Genomic DNA, 16,689 nt, shown 5'->3' with positions numbered 1-16,689 from the left:
CCCGGGTTTGATCCCTGGGTCAGGAAGATCCCCTGGAGAAGGAAATGGCAACCCACTCCAGTATTCATGCCTGGAAAATCCCATGAACCGAGGATCCTGGTGGGCTACGGTCCATGGGGTCGTAAAGAGTTGGACACGACTGAGCGACTTCACTCAAAGATTAGTGCTACCCTCAGCCCTCTTTTCTCACTATACACTGTTTTCCTAGGACAGCCTGTGGCTTCCGGTACCATATGGATGATTTATGGGTACCTCTTAGCCCAGGCTTTTTGAGTTCCAAACTGTCACACTCAACTATCTACTTCACATGCACTTGGATATCACTAAGACAACCAAACTAAAAATCAGCGCACCCCAAACTGGAGTCACGCCTCCTCAAAACTGTTCTTCCTTGCGTGCATGTTCAGTCACTCAGTTGTGTCTGAATCTGTGTGACCCCTTGGACTGTAGCCCACCAGGATCCTCTGTCCATGGGATTTCTCAGGCAAGAATACTAGAGTGGGTTGCCATTTCCTTCTCCAGGGATCTTCCCTAGAGTTCCTTTTTTTAAGAAAACAACCCCACTACCTTTCTAATAGTAGAAGCCAAAGACTTGAGCTTTTTCCTTTTTAGTCTTTTCTCCCTCTTTCTTCCTCATATCATCCAACACCAGCATCTGTAAATGCAAGGCTTAAATTGCTCCACATTCAAGCATTTCTATCCATCTCTGCAGTCTCATCCTAAGCCAAGACATCATCTCATTTTTGTTGGACTACTGCAGTCACCTGCTAACTTGTCTCCCACATTTTTATTGTCCCCTCAGGATCTGTCATCAGATGATCTGTCATCAGTGATCTTTCCAAAATTCAAGTTTGAATGTACTGCCTCTCTACTTAAAATTTTTGATGATTCTCATTGTGTTTAAGGAAGAGCAAAATCCTTAAAATACCCTGTGAGATCTGGCCTGTGCTTGCCTCACCAGCCACCATCTCAAGTCAATCTGGCATTCTTTCAGGTCCTCATGGACACTCTGCTCTCTCCTGCTCCAGGGCTTTAGTACAAATTGTTTTTACAATCATGCAAAACTTCCCATACAAGAAGGCCTCGGTGATTTCTTTTTTATTTAATGTGAGTAGGGCTTTTATTTGATTAAATTTGTCTGTATCTTCACTGTCTATTGCAGCATCTGGCCCAAAAGTAGGCACTCAACATATACTTGTGGGATGAATGAGTACATGGGTGAGCTTCAGTGATATCTTTTGTATCTCTGCTCTTTTCCTGTGCTCTTCCTTCCTCCTGGCAGAAAACCCTTCCTGCCCTTCTTCCCCATGCTCTTCTGCTAAATCTGCCAAATGAAGCACAGAGGTGTTAGAAGAACATTCTTGCTAAATGGTTTCATATCTCTAGGTACATGATTTCTCAGGATGTTAAAAGGCCTTACCAATGTGCTTTTGACTCATGATTGGTGATCTCTGAGAAATCAGAGAGAACACAAAATATGTCATGCATCTGGGCATCGGGGGTGTGTGATGGATAGTTATTATCTCAATTATTACAAAGAAAGACAGAACCCATCAGTACAAATTGCTGAGTATGACATCAATTGTATGAAAAATTCTAGAGTAAATTAAGAATTATATGTAAGACATATAATAAATTAAGAATTATATGTGTAAGACATCGACAGGAAAGTGACCAGCATGAGTCCCCTAAGAATGCCATTCTGTAATAGTCACTTCTCCCAGTTAGTTAGGGTTTAGTAGATTGCACCAAGGAGGGAAATGCTTCAGGAAAAAATATGTCTGAATTTCAGATAAGTGTTTGATCACATTTTTTTGGATATGTTTTTAAACATAGATAAATGGTATACAGAGCTGAATTTATAACTGACTGACCACCTATGAAACACTGACAGATGGATCAGTGCTGATCTGGAAGACTGTGGCTTAACACACCTCCGTTTTGGAGCTTCCCAGGTGATGGAGAAGTAAAGAATCTGTCTGCTAATGTAGCAGACACAGAAGGCATGGGTTCAAGTCCTGGGTCAAGAAGATCCCCTGGAGGAGGAAATGGCAACCGACTCCAGCATTCTTGCCTGGAAAATTCCATGGATGGAAGAGCTTGGCAGGCTACAGTCCATGCGATCACAAAGAGGTGGGCATGACCGAGCACATACGTATTTCTGGTTAACATTTTCATTAACGATGTAAATGAAAATATAGAATACATGATTATTGAAGATGTAGATTACAGTTGCGAGGACTGGGGTGGGCCCATAGCTAATAGATGATCAGAATCTGAATTCAAAATTATTTTTAGGTTAAAAGTAGTTTGGTTTGGGGATTAAAACCAACAACATGCAGATTTTTTCCCCCACATATATGTTGTCTCATTTAGCCATCAGAAGAAGGCTGATTGCCGAAGAATTGATGCTTTTGAACTGTGGTGCTGGAGAAGACTCTTGAGAGTCCCTTGGACTGCAAGGAGATCCAGCCAGTCCATTCTAAAGGAGATCAATCCTGGGTGTTCATTGGAAGAACTGATGCTAAAGCTGAAGCTCCAATACTTTGACCACCTCATGCGAAGAGTTGACTCACTGGAAAAGACTCTGACGCTGGGAAGGATTGGGGGCGGGAGGAGAAGGGGACGACAGAGAATGAGATGGTTGGATGGCATCACCGACTCGATGGACATGAGTTTGAGTGAACTCCGGGAGTTGGTGATGGACAAGGAGGCCTGGCATGCTGTGATTCATGGGATCGCAGAGAGTCGGACACTACTGAGTGACTGAACTGAACTGAATAGGGTATTAATATTATTAATAATTCTCATTTATGGCATGCCTGAATGTGCCAGACTGTTTGCATTAATTATGTCTTTCTAAGTCATCCTTTGGTATGGCTATCACTCCTCCATTTTTACAAAAAAGGAAACTGAAGATCAAACAAGTACCTTGTCTAAGTTTTCAAACATAGTACTAGGACTGGGATTGACACACAGGTCAGTCTGATACCCAAACAGAAAACCCTCGTTCCTTTAACTCACTGATTTTTCAGATAAAACATTATCATTTAAGTGTAAATGATGCACTAAGTCACAGAAACTCAATTTGACAAGCACAGAAAGCAGGAGCCACGGTTTCACCCGTGGTTCCTGTGAAAAGGTGTGAAGGGCTTGTTTGCTTGTAAGCACCTTGTGAATCACCAGGGTGAGTCACTGACTTCTCCCCTAATGAATACGATCTGGGCTCTGGACCTGTGCCCAGAACAAAGAAGGGCAAGAGTCAGAACGCGCTCCATTGAGGCTGGAATACAGTGTTTCTGGACACTCATCCTCAGGAAACACGGTGGATATGTGCAAACCCAGGATGATCAGACCCGAATGATGAATGTAAGTCATAAGGAATGTGTCTGAAGGAACAACAATACAGAAACCATGCTACCTCCAGCTACATACAGTTAATATGTGTTAATGTATACTGCAGAACAGACACTGTCCTGAATATTTTACAGGCCTGTTCATTTAAGTTTCACAGTTATCTTCAACATAGGTTCTGTTGTTAGTGTTTCTGTTTTACAGATAGGGAAACTGAGGCACAGAGAGGTTATATAATCTTTCCCAAGATCACATAGTCACAGATGCTGAAAGTTTGATTCCTATTTTCAATTGGAACAAGAAATTATAAGAGAAATTATATACATTATTTGGCTACAGAAGGAAAAATAAGCCAGAGTGAGTGCTCTAGAAGTGTACAATTTGATTCCATCTCAAAAACCTAACAGCTCGTGTCATCTCAGAAGAATCTTGCTAAGTTCTCTGCAAGCTTGCAGTCAGCATTTGAAGAATGTGGGCTAGTGTGATTTCTACATTTCTTTCCATTTCAATGAGTCTATCAGTCACTGCATAATCCCCTATTGCTGAGTTGGAGCGAGAGCATTTATCTTTCTAGAATCGTAAATTATGTTTGGATGAAATCGTAAGTTATGTTTGGAAAAATCTAGATTAACCCAATCTTGATTTACTGAACCTTAATCAAAACATACTGCTGTATTATGTTTTCAAAGAGAGATGATTTTTAATCCTTCCATCCATGAGAACCCACATCCAGACAATAAAGATTTGTTGGGCACCCACTATGTGTAATGCTATATCGATTCCATTTTTGACTGCCTATTGTGCATTCCTTTTAAGAAGCAGAAAATTTAGGCTTGGAAAATTTAAATAATTTGCCCAAATTCCCACAGCTAAGAAAGGGCATAACAAGGCCTGAGACACTGGTTTGTCAAATTTTGCTTTCTCCAGGGTACTCTACTTCTTCCCTAAAATCCACAGATGTATTCTGAAATAATTTAAATAACAAAGTTTTCTATTATTTCAAAGTGTCCTTATCACAGGACACTCGTTTCACTGGGAATGAAAGGAGTGATTGCTGGGGAGGAAGACAAGATGAAGCAAACAAACAAGAAACGTTTTCCTATCTTGAGAGACTCAGTGCTGAGTAGGGAGACAGATCTGAAAATAGAGCATCACACACTAGTGGGAGAGATTCAGAGTCAACTTGCTTTCTGGGCACCTTCATCTCATCTTCCTGTTAAGTGCGGTTTTACTGTCTTCAGCATCAAATTTATTAAAAAATTGTTTGAACATCAGCTCCGTGCGTGACACAGTGCCATGCACTCTGGAAAGGGAGGGCAAGATACCAAATACTGTCTCTCTGCCTTCATAGAGGTTCCAGCTGCCTGATCTCACATGTTCTGTCCTGGCTCTTGGGATTTTCATGTGGGAAACTAGAGAAACTGTGGAGTCATGTCTTACTTGGATGTTTGATTAAAAGTCAATGAGAAAGACAAAATATACATGGTTACTGTTGATAATAACTATCTCTGACATGACATGCTGCAATTCAAAGTATCCAGAATGGCCAAGGTTTTTTTTTTTTTAATCTCCTGCTGTTATAACAAATTATTATTTTTTTTTTCTTTCTTTCTAAGCACTAGACAATTGACTTGATTTGAGGGCCCATGTTGTACAATACAATCCTATCTTGGGATATTAAATACAGCACTCAACAAACACAAAGCAGGATCTGAGATTGAGTGAAGGGGCAGCATTTATATGTGTTTCCGCTTACTCTCTCCACCTGCTCTCAGGGCTCTGAACTACAGAGAGATGTCAGAGCTGCGTGGGGCAAAGCAAGAGACCCAAAGAACATTCACACAAACAATGAATTTTTCCGTCAAAGACACAAAGAAGAATCTGATGACCTTGTCGAGATAAGGTGGGGTTCCCAGGTGGCTCAGCAGTGAAGAATCTGCCTTCAAATGCAGGCAATCTGGGTTTGATCCCTGGGTTGGGAAGATCCCCTGGAGGAGGAAATGGCAACCACTCCAGGATTCTTGCCTGGAGAATCCCATGGACAGAGGAGCCTGGTAGGCTACAGTCCATGGGGTTGCAAACAGTTGGACACAACTGAGTGACTGAGCATTCACACACAGGGATCAGGTAAAATCTGAAGGGGGAAAAGAAAGCGATCTGGTAAAAATCACTACCCAGAACTCTGAAGTCCCAGCTACCAAGTGATACCAGAAGGCCAAGCTCAGCATTCATGCAAATCTGGTCAAGCATGTGGGTAGGGTTGGGCTTGAGGTAGGGAGCCTCCGGTGCTACAAGGAGACTCTTGAGCTTTGTCTTCTCCTCATGCACCTCTCAGAAAGGCTATGACTGAGCCCTCCCATTTTTACTCTAGGAAATAACAAGAGGCAGAAAGGTTCTTATATCTGAATTTCTTTTCGGAGACCAATGTATATATTTTTACAAAATACCTTTTTTTTTTAAAAAAAAATATCAATCAGAAGCTCTTTGGTTTGGGTGGTGAGATTCCCCCAAATCAAGCTCCCCCATAAAATATGAATGCTGACCATGGGGCAAAAGCCAGGGAAAAGAACTGGTTTTGCTCTTGAGAGGGAGGTTGAATGAGTTGGAAGAGAGAATGAAAAGGAGAAAGGAAATGAGGCAGTTCTGTGGCAGGAGAAAGCAGTGTGCTATTGGAACTGACCTCCTGGACACTCTGTAGTTTCTAGAAAATTCTATGAAATCATAAAATATTGTGTGTGGGCAGCTTCCTTGAAGAAGTTATGCAAGAGGTCACATTGTGGGTGAAGGATAATTTGGGGTAAAACAGAGTTATCCCAGATGGACACAAGGCCAAGTGGACTGGGAGCCTCCTCACTGACAGGGCACTCAGCGTTGAGGATTCTCAGGAACCCTGCCCTGAACTTCAAACACATGCACCTGACTGCCTCTTCAACATTTCCACTTGGGCGAGAGCACCTCAAATGTCAAGAGTGCTTTACCTAAATCTCTTCCTCCCTAGAGGCTCCCTATCACAGGAAATATTCCCACCATTCAGTGGATTGCTCAGGCTATAGGATCTTTTTCACTTCTCTGTGGTTTCATTTTCAAATCTGAAAGCAGTACTCATGGCTCTGCTTTGAAAATCTACCCCCAGGAAATCTCCTGGTGGTCAAGTGGTTAGGACTCTGTGCTTCCACTGCAGGGAGCATGGGTTTGATCCCTGGTCAGTCAGGGAACTAAGATTCCACATGCCATGCAGCATGGCAAAAAAATAAAATAATAACACTAATACCAGGCTGTGGATAATTAAAAAAAAAAATAAAAATCTACCACAAATCTTCCAACTCAATACCTCTACCACTACTAATCTTGTTACGTTTCCTGTCACTTCAGAAGACACTTTCAAGAGCCTCCTAGCTGGTCTGCCTGATTCTGCATGTGACTCAATATCGTTTATTCTCCGCACAGAATCAATTTTTAGAAATGTAGGTCCAGTCATCTCAGTTCCCTGCTTAAAACTGTCCAGTGACTTACCCAAATCTTTACAAAAGCACGAGGACTCCCTGTGACCTGGCTACCAACTTTGTTTTCTATTCCTCTGCCTTCCCTGGCCTTCTTGCTGCTCTCTGCGGTTGACTGGCACACTAGGTTTTCAGGGCCTTTGTATTTGCTGTGCCCCAATCCAGACCATTAATAATGGGAGAAGCTGGGATTCCAAACCAGGTAGTTGAACTCCAAAGACTCTGCTCTTAATCACGGCTACACACCAACATGCAAAGCTACCCAATACTGTATTATTTATCTTTTCATTTATTGTTTTTTTTTCCCTCCCTCTAAAATATAAACTTTATAAGGATAGGGCCTTTGTCTGTCTGGTTCATCACACATTGCCTGGCATGCAACTGGCCACTCTATATTTGTAGAAAAAAATGAACCTTAGCTGATATCTGTGATACAATGGCTGACACATGCAGTTTAGATCCATTATTTACTAGTCTTCACAAAATCCTCACTTTAATGTGGATAAAACTGTGGTTTGAAGCAGCTAAGTATTAGCCCACAGTATATAGTTAAGAAGTGGAAGAGCAGGGATTTGAACTGGAATCAGTTTACTACTTGAGCCTAAGCTCTTAACTCCAGGGGTGTGTTTGTCCTTCTACCCTAAGATCCTGCTTCTCCTTCTCCCTGGCCTCTCCATGTGGCATCAAGCTACACCAAGGAAATAATTAATTTGTTTGAAGAACTCAGAAAAACCTTAAGAAAACAAAAACACCTTCATATAAAGAAGTTATACTTTTTATAACTGAACAGTACTGGCTCAAACTTACAGTTCATTCTTTAACAAACTGGAAAATTCTTAGAAAGATGGGAATACCAAACCACCTTACCTGCCTCCTGATAAACCTGACATGGAACAATGGACTGGTTCAAAATTGGGAAAGAATTACGTTAAGGCTATTTATTGTCACACTGCTTATTTAACTGATATACAGAGTACATCATATGAAATGCCAGGCTGGATGAAGCTCAAGCCAGAATCAAGATTGTCAGGAGAAATATCAATAACCTCAAATATGCAGATGACACTACCTTAATGACAGAAATTGAAGGGGAACTAAAGAGCCTCTTGATGAAGGTGAAAGAGGAGAGTGAAAAAACTGGTTTAAAGCTCAACATTCAAAAAATGAAGATCATGGCATTTGGTCCCATCACTTCATGGCAAATAGAAGGGGAAACAATGGAAATAGTGACAGACTTTATTTTCCTGGGCTCCAAAATCACTGCAGATGGTGACTGCAGCCATGAAATGAAAAGATGCTTGCTCCTTGGAAGAAAAGCTATGACAAACCTAGGCAGTGAATTAAAAAGCAGAGACGTCACTTTGCTGACAAAGGTCTGTCTAGTCAAAGCTATGGTTTTTCCAGTAATCATGTGTGGATGTGAGAGTTGGACCAAAAAGAAAGCTGAGTGCCAAAGAATTGATACTTTTGAACTGTGGTGTTGGAGAAAACTCTTGAGAGTCCCTTGGACTGCCAGGAGATCAAACCAGTTAATCTTAAAGGAAATCAACCCTGAATATTCATTGGGAGGACTGATGCTGAAGTTGACGCTCCAGTACTTTGGCCAACTGACGTGAAGAGCTGACTCACTGGAAAAGACCCTGACGCTGGGAAAGATTGAAGGCAGGAGGAGAAGGGGACGACAGAGGATGAGATGGTTGGTTGGCATCACTGACTCAATAGACATGAGTTTGAGCAAGCTCCAGGAGATGGTGAAGGATAGGGAAGCCTGGCGTGTTTCAGTCCAGGGGATCGCAAAGAGCTGGACATGCCTGAGCAACTGCACAACACCAACAAAGGTGCAGAGAACTCGAATGGATGTCTAAGACTCTCAGATTCCCCGATGTTGCAGAAATGTCCCTTTGCAAGGAATCAGGAAATCTTCTAGCGAGCAACTGTGTGTTATGGTTTGCATTATATTCCCCTCAAATTTTTATGCTGAAGTCCTAACCCCTAGTATTACTGTTCTGTGCTCTGTCGTTTCAGTCTTGCCCCACACTTTTTGACCTTATGGATTGTATCCACCAGGTCCATGGGATTCTCCAGGCAAGAATACTGGAGTGGGTTGCCTTTCCTCTTCTCCAGGCAATCTTCCCCACACAGGGATCCAACCAGGGTCTCCTGCATCTCCTGCATTGCAGTCAGGTTCTTTACCGCTAAGTCACTGGGGAAGGCCAACCCCTAGTATTGTATTGGCCAAAAAGTTCATTTGGATTCTTCCCTAAGACATTATAGAAAAACCAGAATGAACTTTTTGACCAACTCCAATACTTCAGAATGTGACTTTGTTTAAAAATAGAGTTCTTGCAGATATAGCTACTTAAAGTGATATTGCAGTAGGGTGGACCCTTAACGTGGTATGACTGGTGACTTATCAAACGGGGTAATTTGGACATGGATATACACACTGAGACAACAACATGTGAACATGAAGGCAGAGATTTGGGTGCTGCATCTACAAGCTAAGAAAGTCAAAGCCTGCCAGCAAATCACCCAAAGCTACAGGAGAGGCAAAAACAGATTCTCCCTCAAAGTCCTCAGCAGAAATTGACCCTGACATCGTGACCTTGGACCTCTAGCCTCTGGGACTATGAGACAAAACATTTCAATTGTTTAAACTATCCACCTTGTAGTACTTGGTTATGGCAAACCTGTGACACTAATATCTTCTGTCATCTCAAGCAGGTGACTGGCCACTTTTGGGCCTCAGTCCCTTTAACTATAAAAGGGAAGGCACAGACCAGAACATCTCTGAGGAAACTTTGGTTCAGAAATTATATAGCTTATAATTTCAGTGCTCTGAGATCAACACCTTTTTTTGGTTTGGAAAGCCTCAGGCACAGGTCTTTCACTTTTTCACAAAACTACTTGATTCACTTTAGTTTGCCAAATGTATGTTTATTCCAGAAATTGGACTGGGTACTTGAAGTTCAGTAGGGAATAAAATCCAACTTCTGATCTCAATGAGTTATAGTCTTTAGGGAAAGACAAAAAAGAAAAAAAAAACCTAACTTAAATATATAGTAGTAGGTATTAATAGTTATAACATTTCTTAGAACTTTATGTATATCAGATCATGTAATTCTCACATAATCCATTATGAGCTGGGTAGCATTATAATTATCTCCATTTTACAGATGATAAAGTTGAGGCACAGGGGAGTTAAGGAACTTACCCAGGGTTATACAGTTAATTAATGTCAAAGCATGGGATGTTGTGAAATCTCAGATAAAGTGACCTTATCCCAACCTTAGGGATCAGGGAAGTGTCTTGTTAGAGGTTACCTGGTATGAATCTTGAAGGATGTAAGAGAAAACTAGGGTGGAGAATCCTTGGTAAGGGGCACAGGCTGCACAAATCATGGGTTGATAAATAGAATTTGCCATACATCTTTGCCCAGCCTGGCTCACAGGTTTTAAAGCTCGTACAATCAGTGATTTCATCTTTCTTGAACAACATGAGGCTCAGAGATGTAGCAATGAAATTGTAGAAAAAGCCCTGGGTTTATTATCCCTATCTGACAGATTTATAATCCCCATTATACTGCAGCCCAGTGAGTAAGTGACTTATTTAAGGCAGGACAGGTAATAAATGAAGGAGTTAGAATTTGAATCCAGGTCATTTGGCTCCAGAATCAATACAGTAAACCACCTCCCTTCACATGGACTCCACTAGGCTCCCTTTAGTGGATTGAGAATTACAATGACCTCCAATTTGTTTATATCAAAATAAGCTTGTGGGAATAGGTCAGGGAAACACCATCCAGCGTGTATGTGTGTGTGTTTCCAACTCTGACAGTTCCTAAGTCTGTAAATCAGTCTTTAGCTCATGTGCATTTTGTTAAGCAAAAGTTATCGCTCTCAGCCTTGGCAAAGATGCCTCAGTAACTTCTGCTTCTATAGTAGCTCCCGGGCATTGAGTGGGAGGACAATTACACTTATGGCCTATGTTTTGGAATCAGAAGATGAACTTTCTTTTCGATTGACCTCCACTGTGGTTTTCCTGAGAACATGTTTCTGATTTTATGATCTGGAAGGCACGCGATGAGCACAACAGCAGCACAGTGTACGCTCTGGGAGTGCAGCGCTTCATCTTACTCATCTCTTATCCCTCCCCTTGTTTCTATACTCGAACCAGAGCATGGCCATGGTGAGTGCAGAGTGTCTGAAGACAGCTGGGGTGAAAGAAAGCTGTTATTTTCTGGATGTTTGTTTCCCCAAAATTTATATGTTGAAATCCAAAATTCCAAAGATGATAGTATTAGGAGGTAGCACTTTTGGGAGGTGCCTACATCATGAGAGTGGAGTCCTCATGGATGGGATTAGTGCCTTTGTGAAAGAGGATCCAGAGAGATCTACAGCCCCTTCACCAGGTGAGGACACAAGTGAGAAGACCCCAGATATGAAGCAGGAAGTGATCTTGCTGGTATATTAATCTGTGTCTTCCCAGCCTCTAGAACTAAGAGAAATAAATTTCTCTTGCTTTTAAGATACACAGCCTGGAATTTTGTTATAGCAGCCTGAACAGACTGAGACAAAAGCCTTATCTACAAGTGTGCTTCTCTCTCTGAAGCAGTTGAGTCTCCATTCAGGTTATATGTTAGAATTACCTGGGGAGACTAAAAAATCCAAAGACCAGGGCTCCACCCAAGACCAATTCAAACAGAAATCTGGGAGTGAGAATGGAACTCAAACATTAGTATTTTTCAAAATATTTATTCTCCAGATGATTCTAATTTTGAACCAAAGTTTAGGAACTACTCTGTAGGAACAGACCTGCAAATATTTATAAATATTTATAGCTCTAGATATTTTGAAGTCACACTTGTGGCTATTCTAACCAATTCACTTGTCACTCAATCTGTAAAAGCTTAGAGACGGACAGGTGCAATCAGAAATTGGGATGGTGGCAAAGAGCTATAAACACGACCTTGGAACCAGCAGGAAAGCTGGTTCTGCAACAGTGGCTCACCTTCAGTCATCTTCAAAAAGAAATACAGTCATTTCAGTTTATTGAGTGGAGTTCTTCTAGAGAAGACCCCCTTCCTGGTTCACAACCACTTCCCTTTGTGGTTTAAATATCATAGGCTACCACTGATTCTTATTTGCAGCCTTTGTCAACATACACACACACAACTTTCTCAGGATACATTTTTTTTAAGTTGACTTTTTCAACAAAGTGTTATTTTGCTTATGACATTTACATAGTTCTTTCCAGAAAGAAAAGCATAACCATATGGTCAACAGGAGACTCCATGGATCACTGAGGTGGCCATGAGTGTCAGCCAGCACTCCTTGCATTGTGCTTTAACGTGACTCTTTGGACCTCAGATTCTTCATGTGTCAAATAAATCAACAGGACCATCTGACTACATCAAATTAATATTCTAGAGGATCCAACCAAGTGGGAGATTACCTTTATTCATCTAGCAGATTAAACTCTTCAGATTCTTAAAGGGGCTTTGTTTCTTCTAATTCACCATCTCCCTTCTTGCACCACCGACCTTGTCGAACAGTTGCTAAAAAAGTAAATGTTTCAAGCTAGGGGACTTTTTGGACACAGATTATGAAACTTCAGGTGTGATGTTGGCCAAGCAAAGTGGGTGGTTTTCTTTGTGGGGTATGGTAGGAAAGAAGAGAAAAAAATATCTGCTTTTAATGTGTCAGAACTAACCATGAAATAATTGGGCCTACAGTCTAATCATGCTTTTGTTTATTCACCTCATATAAAAGTCTCTTAAGAATGCATTTGAGCACAATATATAATAATAATACTATAACATACATTGTGAGAAACTTTGGAAAACAATAAAATGTCCACCTGAAATAAGCAGTGTTCATAGACATAGAAACCCATTGGTCATGCACATTTGTGCCATTGCTTGAACTAGTGAGTCACAATGCTGAACTGAAAGCATGAAATAGATTTTACAGAGACTGAAGCCAGTCAGAGGTCTAACAAGTGTCATCAGAAGCTTCACATTTGCATAATTTACTACGTCAGTTCACATTTCGTTATAAAATTCACATTGTTTTTATTGTTTTCTTTAGTCATTAATTGGAACATTGACATTCCTGCTTAATGGCAGGCTGGGAGCTTTCTCTTCAAAGTCAGTAGTTTGGGGACTCTCAGAAGAATGATTGATGAGTTGCTTGTTAAACCGGACGTAGTGTTTCTTGTTAAACTGAAGCCTCAATTATAGTAGAACTCAGTTAAAACTCATGTGTACAGATTTGAATAGAATAGGGGTAAAAACCACAGCCCACTGCCCCCACACCCCATCAAACTATACAAAAGTAAAAGCTCAGTAGAAACCATTAGTATCTAATGTGAGAGTCGTGTTTTCAAAACCAGCTCATGAAGGAGTTGAGCAGTATTAGCAACTCAGACCAGGAAAAGGGCAGACCCAACTGGCAAGGGGGACATCTCTTCAGCGATGTTCAGGTTATATAATAATACACAATACAAAACATTACAAGAAAAGTTGCAACTCTTAGGCAGAGTCTTCTACACAAATTGAACACCACCGTTGGCAGGCAATGTTAGATATATAAATTAATAACTTACAAAACATTACATTATATACATTAAGTAATAAATACACGGTTATAAACAGAAATGGAGGTGTTAGCACAGAAGGCAGTGCAAGAGAAAGACGGCAGCATTAAATTGGAAACAGCGTAACTGGTGTGAGCATGAAGAGGGGAGCAAGAGAACAGGATGGGGATCGTGCAACCCCAGCGGCACAGGGGTTCAGGACCCGACAGGGCAATTGCCTTGTGAAGCTGAATTCTACACAGACTGTTACTGTGAACAAGACAACTACCCATTCCTACCCCTTAGTTTGTTCAACTTTATTCTGTTTACAGCAAAGTGCAATTCTAGAGGAGAAAAAGTACTGTTCGAAGCAGGCAGGCAGAGATCTGTTATAAGGGCAACTGAGGAGTTGTTTGGGACCATAGGGAAAGGAAGTTGAATGTGGTTAGAAGTGTAGCCTTTCTATTTGCAAAAGTAACTGTAGTTGAGTGAAAGATATTGCCCAAGAAAGAAGGAAGACAATTTACTTTCCTTTTTTTTTTCCCCTCAGAAAGAGTCAAAAAACTTTTTGTTAGCTTGTAATGCTTATCTGTGTAGAAGCTGATACTAAATTATAGGTATTCAATAGGATTTTAAACACGTGAAAATGTTTTACAAAAAAGGCACACAGGGTGGCAGACAAGGGGACAGGTAAGCAGATTTAGAAATGACATTATTAGTCAGTTCAGTCACCAGAGGGGACAGATGCCCAAAACATAGTGCAGAAAAATCTCTCAGTTTGGTGTCTTCCACTTTCAAGCTATTCGGTCATGATGTACAGTTGGCCTCCAGAACCACAGAAAGCTTCAGCTCTCCACTCAACTTGCAAGCAAGGCAAGTCAGCCGTGGAATTTCCTGAGCTGCTGCTATTTGCTTCACGGTCTTGCATTCTGGCTCCAAACTCAAGTAACTGGAAAGGCCTCATGGCCCTTGTCCTGTGCAGGCCTCAGCCCCCATGGTGGGCTGGCCCTACCATACAGCTGGCATGCTTGTCAAGGGTGGAATGTTCATCTCCGCATGAAGAGGGAGATTATGTGTCGATTGGGGACTTGTCTTCTGTGGTGATATCTACCTCAGTCTCTCCCAGAGGATCTCTATTTTCCGGATCGATCACACAGAGCGTCTTTGTGCTGCCAAAATAGCTGTGGCCCTCACCATCTTTTTCGGGGCCTTCAGAATCCTCCTCTTCGAGGGTTAGTTCAAACTGAAACTTCTCCATCAGACCTTGGCAGTCTCTGTTCTGCTCGTCCAGTGGTGGGGAGGGGCTCTGGGGTATCATGCTCTGATACCAGTTCCTGTTATCTTCTAAAGTATCCAGAATGTCCTGGGCATCAGGCTGCACCAGGTCAGCCCAGGTCTCCCACAAGGGATGGACGATGTAGTCGATGAAGCCCACCTGAAGAAAAATAAAGTTACATCTCTATTATTGTGATGGGCCCTGGAAAAGCAAACAAGCTGCCCTGGTTGGCAAGAGGAAAAAAAAAAGATACAACAACCCAACAAAGATTAAATAATACCAGATTCTGTCATTTGGGCATTTACTACATGGTACATTCTGCACTGAACACAATATATGCATTATTGCTCTCAATCCCACAGATTGAGAATGAATATTCACTATTCACAAAGGAAAACTGAGGAGACTCACTGACCTTCAGTGGGACTCACTGAGGTTCAGAAATATCTTGTCAGAGGTCACAGAGCCAGTAAATGGTGGAGCTGGGACTCTGTCCCAACTTTGTCTGATTCCAAAGCCTGTGTTGGTCTCACTAGAACTGATTACTTTTCCTCTGATGTGTGCCAAATAAGAAGTCTGGATATAACCCTGGCTGGGAATGACTTTGTCACTCCATGGATTCTGTGAGTCATTCTCTGAAGAAGGAAGCCCCTGGTCCACTGAGCTCTGACTCAACATTCTTTCCCTGATAACTTTAAAATGTGCCGCGGTTTTAAAACGAAAGGGAGCCAGCTCAGGATGACTCTGGCATGTCTCAAGTCCTGTGGAATGCTTTTGGTTTGTAGACGACGTAGGTAAAACACTTGAAAATACTTGAAGCTCCTAAACAAATAAATATCCCCTCTGTGGACATGTCTGCAATTGTTTTAGATCCAGAGGGCACACCATCATTTCCATTGGGGGAAAGAAGGCAAAAATAAAGACAATTAAGCAGTTCCTTTGCTAGTGTTCCTGTGAAGAAACATGAAGCTTATGGTTCTGTTATGGTTTACACAGGGGCTATGCATCCTGCATGTGCGGGCTCTGTGGCCTTATGCTGACCCATCCACTGTGGGACAAACAGGAAACTTTGGGGGTGGGAGCAGGTTGAGAGAAAGAACAGGCACTAGTTGAATGAGGGAATGGAATTCCCCTGTTATGGTCTGAGGAGCTGGAGAGACGCTGGGTCAGGATTCAGGGGTAGACGAGCAAGGGCAACTTCGGTGCACCCATGGGGCATTACATAGCTAACTTTCCACACTGCTGGAAACCTCTTTGTTAACATTCTGGATTTAGGCCAGTTATTTCATACATCCAAGTTGTACCATATCAAGGAACCTTAGCCATATGACTCTTTTCTACCTATTTTCTTTCCTTCCTTCCTTTCTCTCTCTCTTTCTTTCATTATTTTTTCTGGTGTTTCCCTAGCATTAACAGAATTCACACCAAAGTCAGGGGATCTCTGATCTGCACTGGTTATAAAACTGACTATAGATGATTCAAATATTTCTCTTCCACCCACTCTTCTCTCCTCTCTTTTAATTCTTTACGTGTGTTTAAGGGTTTTTAAATACTATTTTCAATGTGTTTTCCAGCGACTTAAAAAAAAAAAAAAAGCTAATGGCAATGGAGAAAATTCAATCAGCTGAACTATAGTGCAGCCATTTTCTTTCTTCATTTGTTTTGCTTTTGCTAACATTCAGCTTTTATAAGAAAGGCAGCCTCTAGTTGCTTATTTCCTAGGCCCTGGGGTGAGAGAACATTACAAATCTGACGAGCACCTAGTCAAGGGTTTCATCACCAGTCTACTCAGACGATGCTCACCAAAGCCCATCTGTGGGAGATTCCATGGTGGACCACAATGTCATGGAGACAGGGAGACCTATTCACAGTGATGGAGAGTGCTTTGGGTGGAGGGCAGTGATGAGCTGGTGAACTGAGCCAAGAGGCCTACGTATTCACCTGACACCCTGCAAAAATACCTGCTATGTCTGTCTCAAAAGG

At 41.7% G+C, this 16,689-nt stretch overlaps 1 protein-coding gene across 1 annotated transcript in view; it reads right to left on the bottom strand.

Moving 5' to 3' along the window:
• Window positions 1-12,588: 12,588 nt before the first annotated feature.
• Window positions 12,589-16,689, bottom strand: part of PDE4B (phosphodiesterase 4B) — a 45,777-nt gene continuing 41,676 nt past the window's right edge. Inside the window, exon 10 of the mRNA XM_055402000.2 lies at window positions 12,589-14,865. Within this exon, the coding sequence (XP_055257975.1) occupies window positions 14,500-14,865 (366 nt within the window). The 3' untranslated portion in view covers window positions 12,589-14,499. The remainder of the gene's footprint in view (window positions 14,866-16,689) is intronic.

This window comes from Moschus berezovskii, chromosome 4 (genome assembly GCF_049115385.1).
Source record: "Moschus berezovskii isolate FMDL1 chromosome 4, NW_MosBer_1.0, whole genome shotgun sequence".
In the NCBI taxonomy this organism is placed as follows: domain Eukaryota; kingdom Metazoa; phylum Chordata; class Mammalia; order Artiodactyla; family Moschidae; genus Moschus; species Moschus berezovskii.
This window is presented reverse-complemented; position numbering and strand designations above follow the sequence as displayed.